Source organism: Natrix helvetica (genome assembly GCF_964273705.1).
Source record: "Natrix helvetica genome assembly, chromosome: 2".
Lineage (NCBI taxonomy): Eukaryota > Metazoa > Chordata > Lepidosauria > Squamata > Natricidae > Natrix > Natrix helvetica.
In genome coordinates, this window is record NC_138552.1 from 289,780,262 (window position 1) to 289,807,910 (window position 27,649).

Below are 27,649 nucleotides of genomic sequence, written 5' to 3' on the forward strand. Positions count from 1 at the left end.
CCCCTCCCTCCTCTCGGGCACTTCAAAACAAGCGCCCCTTTCCCTTTTCGACCCACAATGATTAGGGAGGATCCTGAAGTCGGGCGGGGACGAGAAGCGATGAGGCAGAAAAAGAAACGGAGGCTAAGGAGCTTCCCCCCGCCCCCTCCCAGCAAAAATCTAACCGGGAGCTCCCCGGTTAGATTTTTGCTGGGAGGGGGCGGGGGGAAGCTCCTTAGCCTCCGTTTCTTTTTCTGCCTCCTCGCTTCTTGGGGCTCCACCAATGGGGGAGTTTTAAGAGGTAACAATTGGCTGTTTTAAGACTGGTGGACTTCAATTCTCAGAATTCTGGGAGTTGAAGTCCATCAGTCTTAAGAGCCAATTTTGCAGATCCCTGGGCTAATATGATTGATGCCCTTGGTGGACTTCAATTCTCAGAATTCTGGGAGTTGAAGTCCACAAGTCTTCAAGCTGTCAGGTTTGAAGATCCCTTGGGGTTTTTTTTCCTAAAGCGTTAGGGATGCAAGGGTCTTGCAACTTGACAGCTTTAAGACTTGCGTGCTTCAAATGCCAGAGTATTTTCGGTTTTAAAAATGTGGCTCTCAAAATAAATTTCAATCGTGGTTTTGGCGAGATTTGGCTCAGTTGAAAAAAAAGGTTGCCCACCACTGACCTAGGCCAAAAGGGGCTGGATCATTTTTTTACATACAGAACAACTAGATAAAAGATTCAGAAGTGGCTTAGGAAATTAGTTAGCCCTTGAGTTACAATCATTTGTTTGGTGACCGTTCAAAGTTAGAACAGCACTGAAAAAAGTGACTTACAACTGTTTTTCATACCCACGACTGTTGCAGCCTCCTCATGGTCATATGATCAAAATTCAGGCACTGGCATGTATGTATGATTTGCATATCCCAACTCTTGGGAGTATCCTGCAAAAGGGAGGGGGGGATTCTGCATACGAATGGGGTCGCGGTGATCGCATGACTCCTTGCATAAACCATTCTGAAGAAGACTGTCCTACGCAGGGATCATGCGATCACCATTTGTAACCTTCCCAGACAACGTCCGACAAGCAAGGTCAATGGGGGAAAGCCAGATTTGCTTAACAGCTGCATGGTTCACTTCATAATCGTGGCAAAAGTCGCTTAACAACTGCCTTGCTTAATAACAGAAATTTTGAGCTCAAATATGGCTGTAAATCGAGGATTACCTGTGCAGCAAAACTTTCTGCACCAGGGTCTGGTTTGCCAATTGCACAGTGGCAGATAGGACGGCGCTCCAGAGGGTCAACGTCATTGCCCAGAGGATCATGGGTTGCCCTCTCCCCTCCTTGGAAGAGCTCGATACCTCCCGCTGCCTTAAGAAAGTTCAAAACATTCTTAAAGATCCATTTCATCCTGAACACCATTTTTTTTTGAACTATTACCATCTGGCAGACGGTACAGGGCAATAAAAAGGACAAATAGGCTGAAAAACAGCTTCTATCCCAGAGCAATAACTACATTGAATTCTATGGTATAGTGCAATATTAATGCAATATTGTGTTTTCAATTTCAATTATATAGCATGTGAAGGATGTGTGTTTATGTTTCTATTTTTATAGTTATAATGTACAATGAAGATGGCATGTAATTTCATTGTACGATGTGCAGTGACAATAAACTAAACTAAACTAAATTACACTACACTAAACTAAATCAAGGATTACCTGTACAGCAATTCCCAACTGCAACCATTCTGACAGAGTGCCTCTCCCTCACCAGCAAGGATATAAAAGCACACACAAGAAAACTTTTTAACTAACTTTCTAAAAGCAGTAAGATAAAGTTGCTTTAGCTATTTTGATTTTTCCTGAAAATAATAATAATAATCTTGGATCATTTTCTTAAAACTCACATGCTACTTTATGCAACACAAATTCCTGAACTTTTTTGAGCCAGGACAGTATAAATAAAATGAAATTCAATGGTGAAAAGAGTAAGGTTCTACATTTAGGCTATAAAAATGGAATGCACAGGTACAGTATAGATGGTACCTTGCTCAGTAGTAGTAACTGTGAAAGGGATCTTGGAGTCCTAGTGGACAACCATTTAAATATGAGCCAACAGTGTGCAGCAGCTGCCAAAAAAGCCAACACAGTTCTAGGCTGCATCAACAGAGGGATAGAATCAAGATCACGTGAAGTGTTAATACCACTTTATAAGGCCTTGGTAAGGCCACGCTTGGAATACGGCATTCAGTTCTGGTCGCCACGATGTAGAAAAGATGTGAAGACTCTAGAAAGAGTGCAGAGAAGAGCAACAAAGAGGATTAGGGGACTGGAGACTAAAACATATGAAGAACGGTTGCAGGAACTGGGTATGTCTAGTTTAATAGAAAGAAGGACGAGGGGAGACTTGTTAGGAGTGTTCCAATATCTCAGGGATTGCCACAAAGAAGAGGGAGTCAAACTATTCTCCAAGGCCCCTGCGGGTAGAACAAGAAGCAATGGGTGGAAACTAATCAAGGAGAGAAGCAACTTAGAACTGAGGAGAAACTTCCTGACAGTTAGAACGATTAATCAGTGGAACAGAAGTTGCCTCCAGAAGTTGTGAATGCCCCAACACTGGAAGTCTTTAAGAAGATATTGGATAGCCATTTGTCTGAAACGGTATAGGGTTTCCTGCCTAGGCAGGGGGTTGGACTGGAAAACCTCCAAGTTCCCTTCCAACTCTGCTATTGTATTGTATTGTATTGTAAATACAGTGGTACCTTGGTACTCAAGTACTTTGAAACTCATTGAATTTGGTACTCAATGCTTTTTGATGCCAAAACTTTGTCCTGGTCCTCATCGTCATTTGCTTGGTACTCAAAACACAAGCTAGAACTTTTCAGAGTCGGCTGCCTTGCGACTGACTACATTATTTCCTATGGGGAAAAATTATTTGGTGCTCCTCACACCTCCTGGAACAAAATTAATGATGAGTACCAAAGTACCACAAGATAGATGCAACCTGCCCGTGGCTGTCAAAACCACAGCAGTTTGGCTAGAACATAAAACCAGGCAACGACTCACCTGGTAGCTCAGCCGCGCCCCACAACTCTTCTTCTAAGGCTTTGCGAGTTGTGGCTTTCCCCTGATACCGCTTATCAGCATCCAAAAGCTGAGAAGCAACTCTTTTACGTATTCGACCCACAGAAAGGATATCTTGATCAAGGTTTCCTTCATCAAATTTGTCGATCACTTTGGCTGCCGTAGCTGTACAGAGGAAAAACCGAGAGGTGGTTAGTTCGGATTCCGGGTTATCCAATCTCCTCCTTTCTCATCAGATCCTTGTAGCAGGGTCCCATGGGTCCCATCAATTTAATACGTTATGATGCAATATTATCTTACAACTCCAGAAAATAGTGTTATGCCCGCCAGGAGAGCTGGCAGCAGATTCGGACAGTGAGGAGGTTGGGGAGGAACATGGGCCAGTCCTGGAGGCTGGGGAAGGCTCGGACGAGGGCTCTGCGTCAGAGGCAGAGAGGGGGCCAGGGCCATCTGAAAGTTATCAGCTACCTTCAGAGTCGGAGATCAGTGGAGCAGAAGAACAGCTGGAACCTATTCCCAGTGTGCGCATGCGTGGAGCTGCCAGGAGAAGGGAACAGCTAAGGAACAAGGGTTGACTTGGGAGTAAAGGCACAGGTGGACAGTGAACGGCCCCTCCCATAGGGAATAAAAGAGGAGCAAAAGGGGAGGGGTGTTTGCAGGAGACTATTAGTTCATTCCTGCATTCTTGCCAAGTATTCTGAAAGATATGGGCCTGATAGTTGTGAACTATCTTGAAAGACTGTGGAAGAGAAAAGACTTTGCTGGAGAGGAATTCATTGGCAATTAAATAAAAGGGGTTTATCGGGACAAGGACTTGGCTTCATGCTGTTGAGGAAGCCTAGGTCAGAACAAATAGGTTAATTAAATTATCAAGCTGAGGGTGGTATTACAAAGGTAGCAATCAAGTCTCAAGCTAATCCAAGGGTCTCCCAACTTGACAACTTGAAGATTTGTGAACTTCAACTCCTATTTCCAGCATATTTCCATCTTCCAAGGTTTGGGATATTCAGCACTCAAGTTGCCAATCAAAGCAGCATGGAAATATTATAGCAGGAAAAGACAACTTGGCATCCCTGAATATGTTCCCTGCCAACTCTGCTGGACCCCATCCCCACCCCCAAAAAGATATACAGGTAGTCCTCGACTTACAACAGTTCACTTCGTGACTGTTCAAAGTTACAACAGCACTGAAAAAAGTGACCTATGACCAATTTTCATACTTACAACCGCTGTAGCATCCCCCCCGTCACATGAACAAAATCCAAATGCTTGGCAACTGGTTCATATTTATGACGGTTGCTGGGCCCTGCGGTCATGTGAACAGCTTCTGCAACCTTCTGACAATGGGGGGAGCCAGATTCCCTTAACAACCGTGTTACTAACTTAACAAATGGAACGATTCACTTAACAACCGTGGCAAGTAAAGTCGTAAAAATGGGGCAAAATCAATGTTGTTAAGTGAGACATTTGTTAAGTGAGTTTTGCCCCATTCTATGATGTTTCTTGCATTAGTTGTTAAGGGAATCACTGCAGTTGATAAGATAGTTACCCGGTTGTTAAGTGAATCTGGCTTCCCCACTGACTTTGCTTGTCAGGTGGTCGCAAAAAGGGATCACGTGACCTTGGGACACAGCAACCGTCATAAGTATGAACCAGTGGCTAAGCATCTGAATTTTGATCACATGATCATGGAGATGCTACAAAGGTTGTAAGTGTGAAAAACGGTCCTAAGTCACTTTTTTCAGTGCCATTGTAAATTTGAACGGTCACTAAATGAACTGTTGTAAGTCGAGGGTTACTTGTATTAAATTATTAGATTTGTTTGCCACCTGTAATAATGCCTTCCTCTACCAAAACTTTGTAAAATGGCTCTCAAGGTTAAAAGCTTGACCTGGATTGCTGGATCTGATGTAAGATTTTTCCCCCTTCACTTCCAAGGAAGTCATAACAAACCTTTCCGATCTAACATTATTAGAGGAGGTATTCAGCCAGTTCTGACCGGTTCTGGCGAACTGGTAGCGGAAATTTTTAGTAGTTTGGAGAACTAGCAAATACCACCTCCGGTTGCCTCCCAAGTCCCAGCTGATTGGCTGGGACTTCTTCTGTTGCCCTGCACAGGAGAACGGAGTTGGAAAGCAGGTTAGTGGGGTGGGGAGGGAATGGGGATTTTGCAGTATCCTTCCCCTGGAGTGGGGTAGAAATGGAGATTTTATACTATCATTGCCCTGGAGTAGAGTGGAAATGGGGATTTTACAGTATCCTTCTCTTGGAGTGGGGTAGAAATGGGGATTTTACAGTATCCTTCCCCTGGAGTGGGAATAGAGATTTTGCAATATCCTTCCCCTGGAGTGGGGAGGGAATGGAGATTTTGCAGTATCCTTCCCCTGGAGTGGGGAGGGAATGGAGATTTTGCAGTATCCTTCCCCTGGAGTGGGGAGGGAATGGAGATTTTACATTATCCTTCCCCTGGAGTAGGGTGGAAATGGAGATTTTACAGTGTCCTTCCCTTGGAGTAGGGTGGAAATGGAGATTTTACAGTATCCTTCCCCTGGAGTGGGAATAGAGATTTTGCAATATCCTTCCCCTGGAGTGGGACAGGAATGGAGATTTTGCAATATCCTTCCCCTGGAGTGGGGAGGGAATGGAGATTTTGCAGTATCCTTCCCCTGGAGTGGGGTAGAAATGGAGATTTTACATTATCCTTCCCCTGGAGTGGGGTAGAAATGGAGATTTTACATTATCCTTCCCCTGGAGTAGGGTGGAAATGGAGATTTTACAGTGTCCTTCCCTTGGAGTGGTGTGAGAATGGAGATTTTACAGTATTCTTGCTCTAGAGTGGGGTGGAAATGGAGATTTTATAGTATCCTTTCCCTGCCCTGCCCACCAAGCCATGCCACGCTCACTGAGCTAGTCGTAAATTTTTTTGAATCCCACCACTGAACTGTGTTTAACCACTGGAGAAAGAATTTGCTTCGGAGAGGCAGTACTATTGACTCTTAACTGGTTCAGACACAAATGATGTAAAGTATGAATATCCCTCAAACAGGGAAGCCTCGGCTAATTAATTTCAATCATGCCAGATGAGTTGTCATAAAACAGCCTATGATTAAAATGCCATTTAAAAAAAGGACAATACATACATTTGTCCCAGCCAGCGTGATTTGAGAAGAGCCATTCTTCTTCATGAAGACAGAGAGAAGAGGCCTCTTCTAATAAAAGGCCTGACCCAGCCATTTTTCATATTATCTTTGTAATATCTAGGTATCTTTGATAATCAGCTACCCAATTTGCTAATTAAAAATAATGAACCTTTTAATCTAATCAGCCGTCAATTAAATACTGCTGATCTAGCCAAAGACCAGCATTTCACACCAGGTGGCAGCAGCCAATCAAGCCTGCTGATCATGAAAAAAAGCTAAGAGTTGAAGATGGTTAATATTTGGATGTTAGGTTATCAGAAGACCTCAAGGCTTTCTGAAAACTGGCGTAGAAAGTTGAAAAATAAACCTTCATACAATAAAGAATAAGGGATGTGGTGTCCCATAAGCAGAATACCGTAACTCCGAAACCTATCCCTGCCCCTTCCCTATAACTCTGTGGGGGAAATCTAGTTCCAGATCCAATCCATGTTTCCCAATTCTTTCCCGAATGCCATCACTCTGCTAAACAATTAATTCCCACAACAATTATTTACTAAGACAGTATTACTATTCTTCTTCTCTTCCTTCCTAGTTCCTATCTCTTTCCACTTATGACTATAACCATGTTGCTTGTATCTTTACGATTTATATTGTTTTATTTATTTCCTAGGATGATGATTGCCTATGACTATCACTAAGTGTTGTATCTTATGATTCTTGATGAATATATTTCATTTTTCTTTGTGTACACTGAGAGCATATGCACCAAAGACAAATTCCTTGTGTGTCCAACCATACTTGGCCAATAAATAATTCAATTCTATTCTATTCCTTTTCTTATTCTATTCTATTCTGTTTCTTATTCTACTCTATTCTAAATTTCTATTCCATTCCCATTCCATTCCTTATTTTCTATTCTCTTCTGTTCTTCTCTGTTCTGTTCTGTTCTCTATTCTATTTCTATTATTATTTCTATTTCTATTCCATTCCATTCTTTCACACCAAAGGTGCTTTTTCAAGAAGCAACGGGACTTTCTGCTTTTTCTTTGAAGACATTTCACTTCTCCTCCAAGAAGCTTCTTCAGCTCTGACTGGATGGTGGGGAATGGGAGGATCAGTCAGAATAGAATTCTTTCTTGGCCAAGAGTGATTGGACACAAGGAATTTGTCTTTGGTGCAGATGCTCTCAGGGCACATAAAAGAAAATATACATTCATCATGAATCACAAGGTACAACACTTAATGATAGTCATAGGGCACAAAGAAGCAATCAAATCATATTAGGAAACAATCAATATAAATAGTAAGGATACAAGCAACAAAGTTACAGTCCTGCAATTATAAGTGGGAGGAAATGGGTGATAGGAATGAGGAGAAGACTAATAGTAATAATAATGTAGCTTTACTAAATAGTTTGACAGAGAAGTGAAATGTCTTCAAAGAAAAAACAGAAAGTCCAGTTGCCTCTTGAAAAAAGCACCTTTGGGACCACCATGACCTGGATGCCGGGAATCTCCAGAGACATTTCACTTTTACAGGGAGGTTCACAGTTCTAGGCTGCATAAACAGAGGGATAGAATCAAGATCATGTGAAGTGTTAATACCACTTTATAAGGCATTGGGAAGGCCACACTTGGAATACTGCATTTAGTTTTGGTCACCATGATGTAAAAAGGCTGTGGAGACTCTAGAAAGAGTGCAGAGAAGAGCAACAAAGAGAATTAGGGGACTGGAGACTAAAACATGAAGAACGGTTGCAGGAACTGGGTATGTTTAGCTTAAGAGAAAGAAGGACTAGAGGAGACATGATAGCAGACTTCCAATATCTCAGGGATTGCCACAAAGAAGAAGGAGTCAAGCTATACTCCAAGGCACCTGAGGGTAGAACAAGAAGCAATGGGTGGAAACTAATCAAGGAGAGAAGCAACTTAGAACTGAGGAGAAATTTCCTGACAGTGAGAACAATTCATCAATGGAACAGAAGTTGCCTCCAGAAGTTGTAAATGCTCCAACACTGGATGTTTTTAAGAAGATGCTGGATAGCCATTTGTCTGAAGTGGTATAGGGTTTCCTGCCTAGGCAGGGGGTTGGACTAGAAGACCTCCAAGGTCCCCACCAACTCTGTTATTCTTATTCTTTCACACGTACCCATCGCCTCTCCTACCCTCACAAGTTATCCATCCCTTGGCTCATCCCCAAGTGGGAAGGCACCGATCTCTCCCATGGCCAAGACACGGGTTTTCAGCACAGAGGGTGAGGCAGAGTTCGAAACAGGCGCCCCACCACCACCACGTCCCAGCTCTCTCACACACAACACGTGTACGGAGGCGACGTCGGAAAGCCACGTGGAAACCGCCCCCCAAAACATATCTCAATCCCCAACCCCTTTAAGAGTCGAAGGAGCCAAACCCAACCCGGGGAGGAAGACTTCCGCGCCGGCCCTCACCCTCTTCGGGGTCGTCCTCCGGGTCAGGCTGGGCGCGGGGCAGCGGGTTGAGGAGACGCTCCAACTCCGCCGCTAAGGGCGCCGCCATCTTGTCTCGTCAGGAGGAGGAGGGAGGAGGAGGCGATGATTGGGGCAGCGCGAGGGGGCGGGGCCTCTCTCCACGGAAACGGCGGTGGGCGGAGCCTCGAGACCCCGCCTCGCCCGGGTATGGCGTGTGCTCTACGGACGCTGCAGCTTTGGAATGAAAGTGGGAAGCATCTCTTAATATGCTTTTATTTTATGGCAGTACCTGGAGTGCTTTTTTTTTTTAATCCGGGTCTTCGTTTGCAAGGGGATTCCAGGCAATCATCGGCGGAGGCCATGCATTGCAGAGTGTCCCGAAACAGAATTCTTTATAGGCCAAGTGTGATTGGACACACAAGGAATTTGTGTTTGGTGCATATGCTCTCAGTGTACATAAAAAAGACACATTCGTCAAGGATCATAAGGATCAGCATTAACACTTAAGGATAGTCATAGGGTACAAATAAGCAATCAGGAAACAATCAATATCAACATCAATCGTAAGGATGCAAGCCAAGTCACAGTCCTGCAGTCATAAGTGGGGGATAGGAACGACGAGAAGACTAATAGTAATAGTAATGCAGACTTGGTGAATAGTTTTCACAGTGGGGAGGGAATTATTTGTTTAGCAGAGTAATGGTGTTGGGGAGAAAACTGTCCTTGTGTCTAGCTGCTCTGGTGTGCAGTGCCCTATAGCCGTGATGGCGAACCTATGGCACACTGGGGTGGCGCGCATAACATTATGGGCATGGGCATGCCCGCGCATGCCCCCCCATGCTCTCCTTGCTTTTGGCACCCGATATAAAAAACGTTAGACATCACTGCCCTATAGCATCATTTTGAGGCTAGGAATTGAAACCATTTATGTCCAGGATATGAGGGGTCTGTAGATATTTTCACATCCCTCTTTTTGACTCGTGCAGTATACAGGTCCTCAATGGAAGGCAGGTTGGTAGCAATTGTTTTTTCTGCAGTTCTAATTATCCTCTGAAGTCCGTGTCTGTCTTGTTGGGTTGCAGAGCCAAACCAGACAGTTATAGAGGTGCAGATGACAGACTCAATTATTCCTCTGTAGAACTGAATCAGCAGCTCCTTGGGCAGTTTGAGAATAATGGGATTTGTAAAGCATAGTGTTACTGGAGGCAGGGAAGCACAATGGGAGAAGCAGCAACTCCAGGAATGGATGCAAAGAACGGAAAGGAAAACACTCGTCTCAAGGCTGCCTTGATTACAGGTAGTCCTCGACTTACAACGGTTCATTTAGGTAGCGTTCAAGGTTTACAACGGCACTGGAAAAAATGACTTAGGACCGTTTTTCACGCTTAACGACCATCGTAGCATCCCCATGGTCATATGATCAACATTCAGATGCTTGGCTAACTGATTCATATTTATGACGGTTGCACTGTCCCCCGGGGTCATGTCGTCGCCTTTTGCAACCTGACAAGCAAAGTCAATGGGAGAAGCCAAATTCACTCAACAACCGTGCTACTAGTATCACAGGTGCACTGATTCACTTAACAACTGGCAAGAAAGATCATGAAATGGGGCAAAACTTAGCAACAGAAATGTTGGGCTGAGTTGTGGTTGTAAGTCGAGGACTATCTGTAAAACAGTGGCTAAGCAACTAAACCACCAGACCCAATGAGGCAAAACTTACTTAAGAAATGTCTCACTTAGCAACATAAATTTTGAGCTCAATTGTGGTCATAAGCCAAGGACTACCTATTCACCACTTCTGCGTGGTTTGTGATACATTTCTGAATGGGCAAGTCATCGCTACTTCCCTCTGCAGCCTTGTTCCTATGTTTGGATTGCATATATGTTGGCTGCCTTGAGTTATTTGTAAAAATAATAAGAAGGGCAGAAAATAAATAAAGGTTCTTGTAGAGTTTCCATCAAATAAAGGTTCCATCAAACCGTGGATTGCTGGCTAACGGTTCTGTTTTTATCTTGCATTTTGATTACCCAGTTTCATTTATTTAGAAAATTTATATGCTCAACTCGCTCTCAGTGACCTGGAGCGGCTTATAAAGATAAAAGCCCAATACAAAATCCAGTAACTTACAATACAATACAATAGTAGAGTTGGAAGGGACCTTGGAGGTCTTCTAGTCCAACCCCCTGCCTAGGCAGGAAACCCTATACCGTTTCAGACAAGTGGCTATCCAACATCTTCTTAAAGACTTCCTGTGTTGGGGCATTCACAACTTCTGGAGGCAACTTCTGTTCCACTGATTAATTGTTCTAACTGTCAGGAAGTTTCTCCTCAGTTCTAAGTTGCTTCTCTCCTTGATTAGTTTCCACCCATTGCTTCTTGTTCTACCTCAGGTGCCTTGGAGAATAGCTTGACTCCCTCTTCTTTGTGGCAACCCCTGAGATAACTTCCTGCAACCCGTTGGCGACAACACTCTAATAAACCATTGAATGGGTTCCGCATCTACCCATTGGCAGAACTGTGTCTTCAGGCCTTGGGAACGAGAATCAAGAGTGGTAGGTCAATCTTATCTCCACAGGGAGGATGTTTCACAGGAAGGGAGCCACCATGGAGGCGCCCCCCCCCTTATATGGGCCCTTCCTGTAGCATTCCTTGCCTCCCTGCTCTGGTTGGTCCAGTAGATATGACTGGGAAATACAGTGCCGAGGTGGTATTCAGCAGGTTCTAACCAGTTCTTGAGAACCGGTAGCAGAAATTTTGAGTAGTTTGAAGAAGCGGTAAATTCCACCTCTGGCTGGCCCTGCATCCATCTATTCTCTGCCTCCCGAGTCCCAGCTGATCGGGAGGGAATGGGGATTTTGCAGTAACCTTCCCCTGCCATGCCCACCACGCCACGCCTACAGAACCGGTAGTAAAAAATGTTGAATCCCACCACTGATGCAGTCCAAATGGCCATTGTCTGAGTTGAAAAGTCATAAATCCTTTAAAAAAATAAAAAATAAAAATAACCAAAGGTCCTCGCTGGCCCAGAATCATTCAACAACTCCGCAAAACTGAGACACGTGAACAAACCTGAAATAAATTAATAAGGCCGTTCTGAATGGTACAGGGCCTCCTGCTTGTGCTGGGGGTTGGACTAGAAGACCTCTCAAGTCCCTTCCAGCTTTGTTATCCTATAATTCTGTGTGAAAAGAAAGGGGTTTGAAAGGCAGATTTGGAATTGAGTAGATCAGAGACTAAACTAACATGACGGATTGGAGGATCCAAAGTTTATAGGACCCTGAGACCCTTTCTCCGTGGGTCTTTCGGATGCATCTTTATCCCTCCCATCAAAAACATAATGGCTGCTGTCACACAACAGTCTCAGCCGTATTAATTATGTCTTTGTTCTAACCCAGCTCCCCAAACATGAGAAACTCTCTGAATTCAAAGATTCCTTTAATTAGGAGCGCTGGCAAAAAGTTTATCTCTCAACGCAGGCTAAAAAGGCCATCCACCCAGAAGATGAATAGTTGTCTGCCACATCAATTCATTTTCACCCTCTGCCATTTATCCCCAGAGCTAGGGTGAGCTTTGCTAGCAGCAGTGGCTCTTCCGTTCCCAGGACCGGCTCATAGATTTCCACTGCTCTCCTCTCCTCTGCCTTCTATGCATCCATGTGCCAGGCACTGAACCCAGCTGTCCCTCCTCTCCCTCATCAGCCACCTCCAGACCTGGGGATTGTTGACTCTCCATCTGAGGGCTGAAGGACAGCCCAGACTCTGCCTCTGTCTCTCTCTTTGCCACCTCTGCACCCTCTTCCCCCTCGGAGCTCTCAGGTTGCCTTGATGCTGACCCTGACTTCCACGCTGCCTCCTCCTCCTCTGATTTGGCTGCTGGAGGAGTCAAAGGCTGGAAGGCCACCACAATCTTCTCCCAATTGTGAGTCAAATGTAGTCCAAGCACCTCCATCCATACTCAGCTGGGAGATTCTTGAATTCAGAACTCCAAATTTTGCAGGAATCGAAACAATCTGAGAGAGTCAGAATGCACTGGAACATCTTATCTCTTGAAAAACAAGACCATTTATGGGAAGTGAGATTGTATAGTACATGTAGTTCTCGACGTACCTCCACAATTGGGCCTGGAATGGATCTTGCTGGAAAACAAGGTCAATATATTGATCTAGATACAATTTACATTTTTACATGCCCCTCAAGAGTAATGCTTTTCTTTTTTCCAATCTAGAAAAGCAGTAAATATTATGGCAAGTCATGTCGGATGGGATCACTCTCCGATTCAATTAACATTTTTTGCCAAATGTGGGGCAGATTTATTCAGAAATAAGCTCTCTGCTATGTCCAAGGAGGGCTCCCCTTCCTCTTTTATTTAACCATTTAAACAATTCATAAACCATTTGCCTTCATTTGTAATTCATAAACCGCCAGACGTCCGATGAATCCGGGCAACTGACAGTCTAAATAGTAAAAAAAAAACAAAAAAAAAACCCACAGAGAATTTAAAAAATAAAACCATAACTGCGCCCCAAAAGTATGTAGATTGCCCAACCGTGATGACTTTAAGTCCTGTGGACGTCAATTCCTAGAATTCCCCAGCCATCCCTGCCAATGAGAAAGGACATTATATTCCCTCCTATCGTTATTTATGATAGATCACAGCCTCTTTCGCTGCAGTTAGGAGAGTCCAAGAGTAATCATGATTGCTGGATTAATACACAAACATAGTCACAGACACAGCAGTCCTAAGGTGGTGTTGAGGAGAGAGGAAATGACAGGCATCCGTAGAGGAGGTTGATATAAATGTTGTGGCCCATCAGTGACCAGCGGAGCTGGCAGCAGATTCGGACAGTGAGGAGGTTGGGGTGGAACCTGGGCCAGTCCTGGAGTCTGGGGAAGGCTCTGATGAGGGCTCTGTGTCGGAGGCAGAGATGGGGCCAGGGCCATATGCCAGTTATCAGCTGCCTTCAGAGTCAGACATCAGTGAGGCAGACAAACAGCTGGAGCCTGTTCCCAGTGTGCGCATGCGCAGAGTTGCCAGAGACGAAGGAAACATCTAAAGAACAGGGGTCGACTTGGGAGTAAGGCCACAGGTGGACAATGAATGGCCCCTCCCAGAGGAAATAAAAGAGGAGCGAAAGGGGAGTGGAGTTTGCAGGAGACAATTAGTTCGATTAATTGGTTTGTGACTCTCTGAGACTCCTTGCCAAGTTCTGCAGCTATCGGCCTGGCAGCTCTCCAAGCCTGATAAGGTCTGTGACTGTAAATCCTCCCTTGAAAAATGTTGCTGGATGCAAATCAACAGAATTCACAGTAAATTAATAAAAGGGTTTTTTGCTGGGACAAGGAGTTTGCTTCATGCTCTTGGGAAGCCTCGGTCAGAACAATAAACAAGATAGCATCACTGCATGTAGCCCAAGCTCCCTCCCCCTTTTTAATGAGCATGCAGAGCTCCTCCCATTTTAAAACCCAGATGCATAAAAGGGGTGGGGCTTTGCTGATAGGTCTATCTTTGGCCTATTGGATCGCCCTCATGGGCACACCTGGAACAAAGTGTATGCATTGACTCACGTGTGCACATCACAATTTGTGTGCATGCACAAAGTTGATTGTACACTTGCACTTCTTTGCTGAGGAATTTGGGGGAGATGCTGTGGAATGTCCCATAAAATGGCTGCCAAGAAAGGAGGGGGTGATTAGGACTATTGCACAAAATGGCTGCCATGCTAAGCACCCAAAAGCATGCTGGCTTTTTCCAGGCCCAGCAATCATCTTTACCACATCCAATTATTTTTGACTTCCCTACCTCCAGGCAAGGGACACAGTTCCACAAACACACACTACTGGGCAGGAACCCGCAACTGGTTATATTTTCTAAGTAATCCTGTATGGGGCCTGTATGGAGTTGAGCAGAGTTCATAACAGATTCTCAGGCGTCTAGGCTTCTCTTTTTCAGACCCATGGTTTCTCTAGGCTGCAAAAATGTGGATCACCACTAGGGAGTAGCAAAGTGACGTTTTAGAGCAGGAGTGGGGAAACAATGACCCTTTTATAACTTGTCGACTTCAACTCCCAGAATAGGAGCTCATTGCTGGCTCAGGTATTCTGGGAGTTGAAGTCCACAAGCCGTAAAGAGAGCCACAGTTCGGTTTTAGAAGTTTAGATTTTTGAAATCACGATATGGCTAGTCCAGTTGCATGGCACATGGTGCTATCTTTGAAAACCTTAACAACTGTGGTTCCCCTTGCAAATATGTGCAAGTCGTTCCCGACTCTAGGGGGTGGTGCTCATTTCCGTTTCAAAGCCGAAGAGCTAGAGCTGTACGAAGACATCTCTGTGGTCAAGTGGCCGGTATGACTAAATGCCGAAGGCGCATGGAACGCTCTTACCTTCCCACCAAAGGTGGTCTCTATTTTTCTACTTGCATTTTTTACATGCTTTCAAACTGCTAGGTTGGCAGAAGCTGGGACAAGTAACGGGAGCTCACTCCATTACGCAGCGGTAGGGATTTGAACTGCTGAACTGCCGACCTTTCTGATCAAGCTCAGCGTCTTAGCCACTGAGCCACCGCATTCCTACGTATGGCAAACAAGCTCGTAAAATGAGGCAAAGCTCACTTAGCAAAAGTCTCACTTAGCAACAAGAATTTGGGGCTCAACTGTGGTTGTACATTAAGGACTACCTGTATTTATTCAAACTTTCCCTCACCACAACCTCACCCACTGAGTTTCCACGGATGGGGCTCATTTTTGCTTTAGACATTAGAGGTCCAATCTTGCCTTTGAAGGTGCACCTAGAACCAATCAAATCCTGTACTGGCCATAGAAATCCATTTGTACCAGATCTTATTGCAGAGATGGCTCACAGGGGTTGGACTAGATGACCTGCAAGGTCCCTTCCAACTCTGTTGATCTGTTAACTTGTTAGAAATCTGGAACATATTTAATTTCATGTCTTTAACACCTTCAGAAGGTGGAAACTGCTGATTGTTTAAATTAGTATTTGCAGTTGTAAATACTAAGAGAAGACTTTTGTTAGGTTTCCCTTCAAAATTTCACAAATATGTCCATTGTCACATTCCAGCTGAGTGTGATGGAAATTGACTTAATGATAAAAAAAATCAAACTCAGCTTTGGGTTGTCTTGAAAACTTCTTTTAGATTCTTACAGAAATTTGAAGGAGAACCAATGATGCAAAACATCGTTTCTCAAATTTAGCACCTTTAAGATGCTAAGATGTGTGGAATTTATTTACCAGCTGACTGGGGGATTCTGGGAGCTGAAGTCCACACATCTTAAAGTTGCCAAGATTGGAGACTCCTGTGTTAAAGCATTTTGGCCGAGGAATTCTGGGAATAGAATTCCATGCTAACAAAGAACTCTGAGAATTGAAGTCCATACATCAAGAGTTGCAAAGATTGAAAAACAACTCTGTAGCAAATTCCCTAAAATAATTCCACAATTTCCCCCCTATTTGTTTCGGATAGCTTCACATAACCTTGTTGAAAGCACTGAATGAAACACGGCTTATCTAAATATCAGATTTTCTAGTTTTATTAAAAATTCACAATTTTTTTTAATCCAACTTTCCCCCCCCTTTCATACAGTGAATGGTCTAATATGCACTGGAGGTCACACGAGCTTAGTTTTATTTGAACAATAAAAGACCTATGCGAAATTTAATATATAAAGAAAAAAAGAGTAGCAGCGGTTGACTGCATATTTGATCATAAAATTTAAATATTTTGGACTTTCTTTTAAAGACACAAAAATAAAAGCTGTGGGGTCTATATAAGTCATATTAACAATTCCATTAATGATGAACAGGACTAAACATTAGCAAAGATGTTAATTTCCCCCCTCCTCCCCTTAACCTTGTAACACTTGGTTTAAAAGATTTTCCTGGCCTGTGGGTACCTACCACCCAAGATTTGTGCTATAGAATTGTTTATTTGGCAACCGTCTGATTTTTTTTTAAAGGTATGTCTTCTTTTATCTTGTGTAAACACCATCTCAACAAACTAGAAGAGTGACTCATAAGCCCTGTAATGTCCTATTACATCTACAGGGGAGGGGAATCAAAGGAAAAATAAAGCGAAGATGAAAGATTTTGGTTGATTGCTCAAAATACTTTGCTTTTGAACAAGAGGTTCTAAAACAGGATTATTATTATTATTATTTTTGTAAAACATTGAGCTCCTGAATTTTAACATTCGACGTAAACAGTTGACTGTTTTTTTCCCTAGTTCCATAGAGTCTTTATTTGTTATTTGTTTAGCTTTTATTTTTTGTGTGTGAAGGTAGAACACTTTATTTACTTTTTTTCAAGTCATTCTTTTTAAACATAAAAGTCAAAGAGGACTTCTGTCTTTTGAGGATTATTGGTGTGTGTTGCTTGGAGAAGGTAGAAAGTTGATACTGAGGGCTAACATTTAAATCTTTGTTACTCTGGTCACCCCACCCCCCCACAAAAAACAAAAACCCCTTCCCAAAAGAACAATAAAATAAACTACATTTTGTCTGCCTGAGAAGCAAATTCAGAGGCTTAAAAAGTCTTGTCACTGTGAACTGCGTTCAACTTTCAGAGGCAAAATTAACAAGCAATAAAACCATAATTTTTAAAATTGCTAGAATTCTTTTAAGCTGTTTGTTTTCCCTTTTTTCACTCTCTTGTGGACCTTGGCTTGCTTTTTTTCTTTTTATTCAGTACTAGTTTCTTTTTTCCTGATGGAAAGGTTTAATTCCTCTCAATTCCTAGAAGGATCATGTCGTGAGCATCCAAGGATAAGCCATCCCAAAATATATATTGCAGTATCGAAACACTTCACGAGTGTCTTTTTTCACTCAGTACAAAAGGAGGTGGGGGGAATCGATCTTCCTTCATTCTGTTGTGTTAAGATTGTCCCCCAGTTTATAGCAAAATTTCCCTGGGCTCTGAATAAATTCAATTAATTCCCAAGAATTAAGCCGAATGAGAGAGAGAAAAAAAGAGTGAAAATAAATGCAGGACCAAAAAAGGGGGGGGAATGTCTATTTTTTGGAACTCATTTCTATACATCGCGGTATATGCAGGATGGAAATTGCTTGACTCATGCCTTCCAAAGTTCCAGGTGTTTAAAGCTACCATACAACGGCCTCATTCATTTCCGGTGGATGCGACAAGTGGTTACCGTAGTTACCACCCCCGTTGACCGATATGGATGAAAATGGAGGACTTGGTCCAAAGACTTCTGCTGACATGGAGTGCAAGGAACCAGGTAAATTGGGTTCGGGGCTAGGCGAGTCTCCGGGAGGATGGGACATGATGTCTGTGAAACGCTGAGCTTCGCTGGACGGGTGATGTCCAGGTAGAGGATGGTCCATCCCCCCAAGTGGGGTCCCTGATGGTCCTGAGGAGGGTACGAAGGGGAGATCCACTGGCGTCTGCGCTTGGGAAGATGGAGGTCCTTGCGGGAAAAAATCATAATTGCTTCCGGGTCCATAATATTCACTCTGATAATCTAGTGAATGGAAAAGAGAAGGGAAAGGAAGAGATTAATGTATTAAATTTATATAGTCGCCCAACTCACGGTGACTCTGGGCGGCGTACAGGAATAAAACCCTAATACAAACCCCGATACAGGGAGTCCTCCACTTACGACCAGAATTGAGTCCCAAATATCTGTGGCTAAGCGAGATGGTTGTTAAGTGAATTTTGCCCCATTTTATGACCTCTCTTGCCGGGGTTGTTCAGTGAATCCCTGCAGTTATTCAGTTAGAAACACGGTTGTTAAGTGAATCTGGCTTCCCCATTAACTTTGCTCGGCAGAAGTTCGTCAAAGGGGGGCACATGACCCTGGGACCCTGCAACCGTCATAAATATGAGCCAATTGCCAGGCATTAAAATTTTGATCATGTGACTGTTGAGATGCTGCAACGGTCATAAGTGTGAAAAATAGCAATAGTACTTAGACTTATGTATTGCTTCACAGTGCTTCACAGCCCTCTCTAAGCGGTTTACACAGTCAGCTATATTGCCCCCAACAATCTGGGTCCTCATTTTACCCACCTCGGAAGGATGGAAGGCTGAGTCAACCTTGAGCTAGTCAGGATCAAACTTCTAGCGGTGGGCAGAGTTAGACTGCAATAGCAATAGCCCTTAGACTTATATACTGCTTCACAGTGCTTCACCGCCCTCTCTAACGGTTTACAGAGTCAGTATTTTGCCCCCAACAATCTGGGTCCTCATTTTACCCACCTCGGAAGGATGGAAGGCTGAGTCAACCTTGAGCTAGTCAGGATCAAACTTCTAGCGGTGGGCAGAGTTAGACTGCAATAGCAATAGCCCTTAGACTTATATACTGCTTCACAGTGCTTCACCGCCCTCTCTAACGGTTTACAGAGTCAGCTATATTGCCCCCAACAATCTGGGTCCTCATTTTACCCACCTCGGAAGGATGGAAGGCTGAGTCAACCTTGAGCTAGTCAGGCTCAAACTTCTAGCGGTGGGCAGAGTTAGACTGCAATAGCAATAGCCCTTAGACTTATATACTGCTTCACAGTGCTTCACCGCCCTCTCTAACGGTTTACAGAGTCAGTATTTTGCCCCCAACAATCTGGGTCCTCATTTTGCCCACCTCGGAAGGATGGAAGGCTAAGTTCAACCTTGAGCCTGGTGAGATTCAAACCGCCGTACTGCAGACAGGCGGCAGTCAGCAGACGTAGCCTGCAGTACTGCTTTATAACCACTGCACCATCGCGGCTCATAAGTTACGAAGAATGGTCCTAAACTATTTTCAGGGCCGCTGCAACTTTGAATAGTCATTAAATGAACGGTTACAAGTTGAGGACTACCTGGACAGCGTCATCCAGTTAGCTAAAATCTGGAATCCATACATTTTTGTTTCCATTGTTCCCTGCTTTTCCTGGTACAAATGGGGGGCAGGGGGGGGGGAAATAGCAACAAAAGGGAAGAGAGCCAAAGCCCACAACCGTAAAATCCAATCTCTTGTCCACCATCCCTTGTTTTTACTCACCTCCGTAAAAGGAAAACGGCCCATTGGGAATGAGCTCGCCTGGCTCCAAACGGTCCACCAGCGGTCTCATGCGGCGGGGGCTGCGGAAAAATGCGTGCCTGCGGGCCCCCAGTGCGCTCAGCTGTTTCATGCGCCTTTCCTTAGAACGCCGGTTCTGGAACCAAACCTGCCAGGGAAGAAAGAGAAAAAAAAAAAAACTGGGGTAATCCATTTTTTCCCCTGGCCTTTGGTAAGTAACCTGAGATCGTAATGAGCAATGAACAATATTAATTGCAGATAGAAACCAAGGAGCCAGCACACCATTGCAAGAACGAAACCAGAGGTGGGATTCACAGCTCGCCCAGCACCGGAAATGTGATCGTGCATGCATCATAAAACATGGCAATTCGCTCTCGCGTGCTATCCGCATATGCGTGCGGTGTCACAAAACACAGCAATTTGCTTGCTTGCGCCGTCCACAGATATGTACGGCTCACTCACAAGTCGCCACTACCGGTTTGCCCGAATCAGTCCAAACCGGCTGAATACCACCTCTGAATGAGAGGTTCAAAAGTGTTGTTTCTGTAAGGGCGCTTTGTGTCTGCAGCACTGCAGCTGCTAGAATTCTCTCCTCGTGGCTTTTAAACTTTTCTTCAGTAAAGACTGTTAAAATATCCATGACTGGGAGAGACATGGGAACAAGGTCAGCCAATGAATAGGCGTAGCAACTAAGTCAGCCGATGGAAACTTAAACAGATCTGAGTCTGTGCAGAGAATTGAAACAGAAACTTAAGCAGTCTGCTGCTCTGAGAAGTAAACAAGCAGTCTATCTGGACTTGCTTGCTGAAATAAAACTAACTGCTTGTGTTTGCCTGTAACTCTCCTGCCTTGTGTTTACTTGGAAGAACCACCTGTTGGTATTGTACATTTATTCATCTATTCTTATGTATATAAAGAAGTTAATGAATCCCGCTGCATCAGTCATGTGCGCATGCTCCTGGATTTGAGTAACAAACTCTAACAAAGATGGATTAAAAGTTCTTGGATTCTTGGAAAGGAAAGATGCATGAAGAAAAGCAAGGACAGTGCTCGGAAGCAACTCATTTTAAAAGCAATAAACCATATCCCACGTGAGGAACCTTAATTACATTAATTTATTATATGACTCTTCTTTTATTAGTTTATTGTTTTTTATATGAGGTTTTATATTCTGTAAATTGCCTTGAGTCGCCATGGGTAAATAGGTGGCAATATAAATTCCATAAATCAATCAATCAATCTCTAAGAATACTCCCACAAATTCTGACCAGGCAATCCATTTATACAGGTAGACCTACGACAACAATCGAGCCAAAAGTTTTGTTCATAAGTGAGGCATTTGTTAGGTCTGTTTTTCCTCATTTTACAACCTTTCTTGCCACGCTTGTTAAGCGAATCACTGCAGTTGTTAAGTTAGCCACCTGGTTGTTAAGTGAATCTGGCTTCCCCATTAAATTTTCTGATCAGGATGTTGAAAAAGGGATTCTCATGACTCGGGAATACTGCAACAGTCATAAATACATGCCAGTTGCCCAGCATTCTGAATTTTGATCATGTGACCACTGGGATGCGAAGCTACAATGGTCCTAAGAGTGAAAAACCATCATAAGTCCCTTTTTAAAGTGCCATTGTACCTTTGAATGGTCACTAAATGAATTCTTGTAAGTTGAGGACTACCTGTATATAAACAGAGCATAAACCCCATTCCCTTCTAGCACTGATGATGTTATCTAGTTGGGTAATGAATCGTCTGCAAGAAAAGAAGCAAGCTCAAAGAATAAGACCCCACAGTCGTCCTCCTCCTCCTCCTCCTCCTCCTCCTCCTCCTCCTCCTCCTCCTCCTCCTCCTCCTCCTCCTCCTCCTCCTGTAAACCCCATTCCTTTCTATCACTGATGATGTTCCCTAGTTGGGTAAAGCATCACCTGCAAGAAAACAACCAATCTCAAATAGCACCACGGACCCCACAGTTCAATCCTGAGCTACAAATATTCTCTTCTATTGGTCTTTGAAAGCATTTGAAATGTTAACAACCCATATTAAAGAAATATTCATTTTGGAAATATATCAGTTTTGGAAGTGAACTAGGTCAGCTGCTGGAATTCTAAGGCCTCGAAAATTAGGAAGACTTTTGTCCTAATAGACCGGTAATTCTCTAAGGATGGGGGAGTTTCAGTTTAATTTTTTATTTGAAGGACTCCTGAATCTGTTATCAGTCTGGGAAGCAATACACAAGGTTTCCTTGATTCAGCCAATTTTCTGGGTTACACAAGATAAAACTTGTGTAACAAGAAGATAAAACATACACAAACCTTTTAGATTGTCTAGATGCAAAAGTAACTAGCTTTGTTGGGGTTGCTGCAGAGATTTTACTCCAACCCAGTTTATGTACATAAGTTGCTCTCCTTCCTGCAAGAGCCTACAGAAAGCTTCCACATTTCTTGTCATTTTTTCATGTGGAATTCCACGTGATCTTTTTTTTTTTTAAATTTAGTTTGTCAAACATGTAATAGATGACAGGTATAAGAATAAACATGAATAAGAACACAAGGAATGAGTACAAATAAATGGGAACAATAGGACAGGGACGGTAGACACACTGGTGCGCTTATGCATGCCCCCTTTACAGACCTCTTAGGAATGGGTTGAGGTGCTCTCTACATGGGGCTGCCCTTGAAGAGCACCCAAAGGCTTCAGCTGGTCTAGAATGCGGCCGCGCGGGTTGTCATGGGGGTACCTAGGTGCTCCCATGTTACACCCCTTTTAGGCGGCCTGCACTGGTTGCCGGTTGTTTTCCGGGTGCGATTCAAGGTATTAATTATGACCTTTAAAGCGCTCCATGGCTTAGGCCCAGGATACCTGTGAGACCACCTACTGCCACCAGTAGCCTCCCACCGTCCAGTACGATCCCACAGGGTTGGCCTCCTCAGGGTGCCGTCGGCCAGACAGTGTCGGCTGGTGGCCCACAGGGGGAGAGCCTTCTCTGTGGGAGCGCCTTCCCTCTGGAATGAGCTGCCCCCGGAGCTTCGCATAATCCCTGACCTCTGGTCCTTCCGACGTGCCCTAAAAAGTTGGCTTTTCCAGCAAGCCGGCCTGGCCTGTTAATTTTAACTTATTTTTTAAATGTATTGTTCTATAAATCCGATTTGTTTTTTTGGATATATATTTAATTTCTTTTTAACTTTTCGGGATGTGTGTTTTTTAATGTGGTACGCCGCCCTGAGTCCTTTGGGAGAAGGGCGGCATATAAATCCAATAAAAACAAACAAACACCGTAGACAGTTGAAGGTTGAAGCTGGGTGTGTGTGTGTTGAGGATGTAACAACAGAGTCAGGTAGAGCATTCCAGGCGTCGACCACTCTGTTGCTGATGTCGTATTTTCTGCAATCGAGTTTGGAGCGATTTACCTTGAGTTTGCATCTATTGTTTGCCCGTGTATTATTGAGGTTGAAGCTGAAGTAACCTTTGACAGGTAAGACTTTATAGCAGACAATTTTGTGTACTATGCTTAGGTCAGACGTAGGCAGCGTAATTCCAGGTTGTCCAAACTCCAAATTTTGAGCCTAATGGCATAAGGCAGGGGTGTCCAAACTTGGGAACTTTAAGACTTGTGGACTTCAACTCCCAGAATTCCCCAGCCAGCCAAGCTGGCTGGGGAATTCTGGGAGTTGAAGTCCACTAGTCTTAAAGTTCCCAAGTTTGGACACCCCTGGCATAAGGGATTCTATTGTTATTATTATCTATTGTTATTATTATCTGTTATTGTATTCTATTGTTATTGTTATCTATCAGGGAAAGCAGTGAACTTAAGAACGTAAAGCAGCAACCCTTCTTGAGTGCTGAACCAATTGGTGTCTATCTTTTGGAACCATGCAGAATTCAAATCAAATATTTGCACGGTTCCTTTCTAATTAAAAAATGGGAATAAAACAAAACTCCCATTCCTTCCCACCAAATTGCCTCCAAACAGGCTTCTGTTTTTCTTTGAAGAGCGGTTGTAGGAATTGGGTACCGTAAAGGTAAAGGTTCCCTTCGCACATATGTGGTCGTCGTTTCTGACTCTAGGGGGCGCTCCTCATCTCAGTTTCAAAGCCGAAGAGCCAGCGCTGTCCGAAGATGTCTCCGTGGTCATGACTAAAAGCCAAAAACGCATGGAACGCTGCTACCTTCCCACCAAACGTGGTTCCTATTTTTCTACTTGCATTTTTACGAGCTTTCGAACTGCTAGGTTGGCAGAAGCTGGGACAAGTAACGGGAGTTCACTCCCTTACGCGGCACTAGGGATTCGAACCGCCGAACCACTGACCTTTCTGATCGACAAGCTCAGCGTCTTAGCCACTGAGCCACCGCGTCCCTAATAGGAATTGGGTATGTTTGGTTTAATGAAAAGAAGAACTAGAGGTGACATGATATCCGTCTTCCATCTGATGGGCTGCCACAAAGAAGAAGGGGGTCAACCTGTTCTCCAAAGCACCTGAAGGCAGGAGAAGAAGCAATGGATGGAAACTATTGAAGGAGAGAAGCAACATGGAAATAAGGAGAAATTTCCTGGCAGTTGGAACAATTGATCCGTGGAACAACTTGCCTCTAGAGGTTGTGAATATTCCAACACCAGAAGTTTTTAAGAAGAGATTGGACAACCATTTGTCTGAAATGGGATAGGATCTCCTGCTTGAGCAGGGGGTAGGACTAGAAGACCTCTAAGGTCCCTTCTGGCTCTGTTACTCTGTATTCTCATTCTAAATGATCATGTTATAGTTATATGTTCTGCAGATTTAGAAGTACAGAAAGAGAGAGAGAGAGAGAGAAAGAGAGAGAGAGAGAGCACACACCATGATTATAAAGAGAGGACTTGAGTATAATCTACCTGTATTGGTATTGAACACTTCGCCACGTTCGCAATTCCACATCCCACAGAATAATAAATTTGTCCCTTTGTAGAATGAGATGGATGGCATATAAATGGAATCCATCCGTTCATCAGTAAAAATTTTAAAAAATCTTCCAAAGTGCTAAATAGATCGTATGCTACATCTCCACCCCAAACCTACACAGATTGAACCCTGATATGCCATATCTACTGGCGTGCAAGCAAAACACATGCCGCTTAATGGAAGTCATCAGCAGGTTCCAGCAGAAATGTCATAAATCAGAATTCTCCAACCGTGGCAACTTTAAGCCTGGAGGACTTCAACTCCCAGAATTCCCCAACCAGCTTTGCTTTGAATTCTGGGAGTTGAAGTCCACCAGGCTTTGGATCGTAAGTCATTTTTTCGGGGCCGTCATAACTCCAAACAGCAGCTAAGCAGCCAATTGGAAGTCAAGGATGTTCTGTAGAATCATCTCCTTTTAATGACCCCATAATTCCTTGTGGGGCGGACTCTGGGCGTCCGAATGGAGCTGAGTATTTACTGGCCAGATGCCCTTCCTGTTGCTAATGTGGAGTTATATTCAGCAGATATATTCTTATCGTGCCCAGAGAGAGAAATGTCTGCCTCTACCTAGGATCGAACTTACAGGCTCTTGATTGTGAGGCGACAGCTTCACCTCTAGGCCAGCACATCACTCAAGGATGTCCTGTAGTGTCGAATGTGATGGATGGATGAATGAATGAAATCTCCCCAACCTCTTAGCCACCATACCTGAATGATACTGTCATACTGTCTGAATTGAGGGATGATCCAGTAAGTGGGTGATTACTGACCCAGTGGCAGGGGTGGGTTCCTGCCAGTCCTAACCTCTTCTATAGAAGAGGTTCCACAAATCTACAGTGCTGTTTAGAACCGGTTCCAGCTCCCTCCCCCCACCTGTCTGCACATCATCAAGATGAAGAGCGAGAGGAGGAATTCTGGGAGTTGAAGTCCACAAGTCTTAAAGCTGTCAACTTTGAACACCCCTGGGTTTTTTTTTTCTAAAGTGTTAGGAGTGCAAGGGTCTTGTAACTTGACAGCTTTAAGACTTGCACAGTTCAATGCCAGAGTTCCTGAGCCAACATGACTGGAGGAGGAATTCTGGGAGTTGAAGTCCACAAGTCTTAAAGCTGTCAAGTTTGAACATCCCTGGGTTTTTTTTTCTAAAGGGTTAGGGGTGCAAGGGTCTTATAACCTGACAGCTTTAAGACTTGCGTGCCTCAAATGCCAGAGTTTCTGAGCCAACATTTTGGTTGCTAAGCAAGAGCGTTGTTAAGTGAGTTTCACCATTTTACAAGTTGGCCATGCCCACCCAGTCACATGGCTGGCAAGCCACTCCCACCCAGTCACATGGCTGGCAAGCCACTCCCACAAAGTAGGCCACACCTACAGAAGAGTTTCTAAAAATTTTTGAAACCCATCACTGCTCAATGGGTAGAGATCCTTTGAGCCCCATTTTGAGATCAGGGTCTCGGCTCCTGCAATTCACTTCTGGCCAAAGGCAGTTGGCTCATTAGAGATTGCTGGAACAATCTAACCATTGCTGCAGTCATGCAGCAGCCCATAAACGGAGCTCCGTATCAACCCCAAGGTTGGAAAGTGCTATAAATCAGGGGAATGAAACTGCCTTTTGCATCTGTTTCTAAAATTTCCCCAAGCAAGAGAAAAAGAAGGGGAAAGTGAGCAAAACACCGAGTTGCAAGGAGAAGAGGGCGGAATGCATCCATCAGGCCGAGATTAACCTCAATTGTTTTTTAAATTCTGCTCCCCGCTTTGCAGACAAGGTGGGGAGCCCTGTGAAGAAGCAAATCTGGAGACTGCAGGGGGGGGGGGTTCACTGGAGGCCTTCAAAAATAGACTGGACAACCCTTTGACCGGGATGGATATAAGGGTCTCCTTCCTAGAGCAGGGGGTTGGACTAGAGCAGGGGTCAACAATCTTTTGGGCCTCAGGGACCATTAAGTTCATAATTTTAAATCCCGCGGACCACTAATATGATCTGTCTAATGAATGGCTGGTTGGGCATGGCTAGGTGGTCATGTGACTGTGTGGGTGTGGCCAACTTGCTGTCACTCACGTCGAGGGGCACTTCGCCAGCTTCTATTCACTCCTCCCCTCATAGCCATTCCTCGCCTTCCTGCCCGGTCTCCTTATGGCCCCAAGAGGAAGCAGTTGCTGGAGCTAAGCAGCCACCATGAGAAAGAGTTGGCAAAACAGCTGGCTCAATTCAAACTGGATCTGACCGAGAAGGAGGATCAGCAGAAACACCTCACTGAGGACTACGAGCATAGTCTTCCCAAGCAGAGGGAAGACCTGCGGGAGTGCAAGGCCAGGTACCGGCACCTGGAAGCTCAGCAGGCTGAGATGGTCAGCCAGTTCCAGGCCATGATGCGGTCCCACTGGAACGAGGCCCTCCGGCTCTTTGCCCCCAGCGGTGCTTCCCTCCAGCCTTCACCCAAAGCCCCACACCAGGAGGCTGAAGCAGACCCCAAGTCAGAATTTCTGCCCCACCCCGACCCACACAAAAAGACCCGGAAGGGGGAGACTCTTTGCAGCAACACAAATATTCATTGCATGTATCCAGCCCAGTGGCCGTAATTTGAGGAATCCTGATTTAGTATAAAAAATGCAAATAATTTTTCTGCCGACCACCAAAGTTTTCTTGCGGACCACCAGTTGGTGACGGCTGGACTAGAAGATCTCTGGAGTCCCTTCTAGCTCTATGATTCAATGTTTCACCTTAACTTCCCTTTGGCCCAAATCCCCAGACTTTCACACCAACTCTTTAGTTAACTTGTTTGCCAGACAGGCTTATCTGAGAAGGTTAGAGACCTTCCTTGGTGAATATACATCCATTCCACCTGAGAAGCTTAGTTGTGGTGGCTGATTGTGGGTGCATTTGTGTATGCAGAACCTTTCCCTGCAAACCAAAGTGACTTTGTTAGCTTATGGTTAAATACGGTGGACATATGCAGAAAAGGAGTTAATTCAATCATCACATCAAAAGGCTTCTGTGGACAGAGCAATTGGGTTAGATCTTGATTGCGTTTAGAACTCCCAGAATTCCTCCT

The 27,649-nt window shown here is 44.2% G+C and overlaps 2 protein-coding genes across 5 annotated transcripts in view; both read right to left on the reverse strand.

Moving 5' to 3' along the window:
* Positions 1–8,753, reverse strand: part of AATF (apoptosis antagonizing transcription factor) — a 134,783-nt gene extending 126,030 nt beyond the window's left edge. The window contains exons 1-2 of the mRNA XM_081945446.1: positions 8,642–8,753; positions 3,038–3,220 (exon numbers count right to left, since the gene is read on the reverse strand). Of these exons, the coding sequence (XP_081801572.1) occupies positions 3,038–3,220; positions 8,642–8,729 (271 nt within the window). The 5' untranslated portion in view covers positions 8,730–8,753. The remainder of the gene's footprint in view (positions 1–3,037; positions 3,221–8,641) is intronic.
* A 7,440-nt stretch (positions 8,754–16,193) lies between these two features.
* LHX1 (LIM homeobox 1) overlaps positions 16,194–27,649 on the reverse strand; it is a gene marked incomplete at its 5' end in the record, with an annotated part of 74,124 nt that continues 62,668 nt past the window's right edge. For all 4 annotated transcript variants that reach the window (XM_081942515.1, XM_081942517.1, XM_081942518.1 and 1 more), the window contains 2 exons: positions 16,194–18,137; positions 19,653–19,818. In XM_081942515.1, coding sequence (XP_081798641.1) covers positions 17,758–18,137; positions 19,653–19,818 — 546 coding nt within the window. In that variant the 3' untranslated portion in view covers positions 16,194–17,757. The remainder of the gene's footprint in view (positions 18,138–19,652; positions 19,819–27,649) is intronic.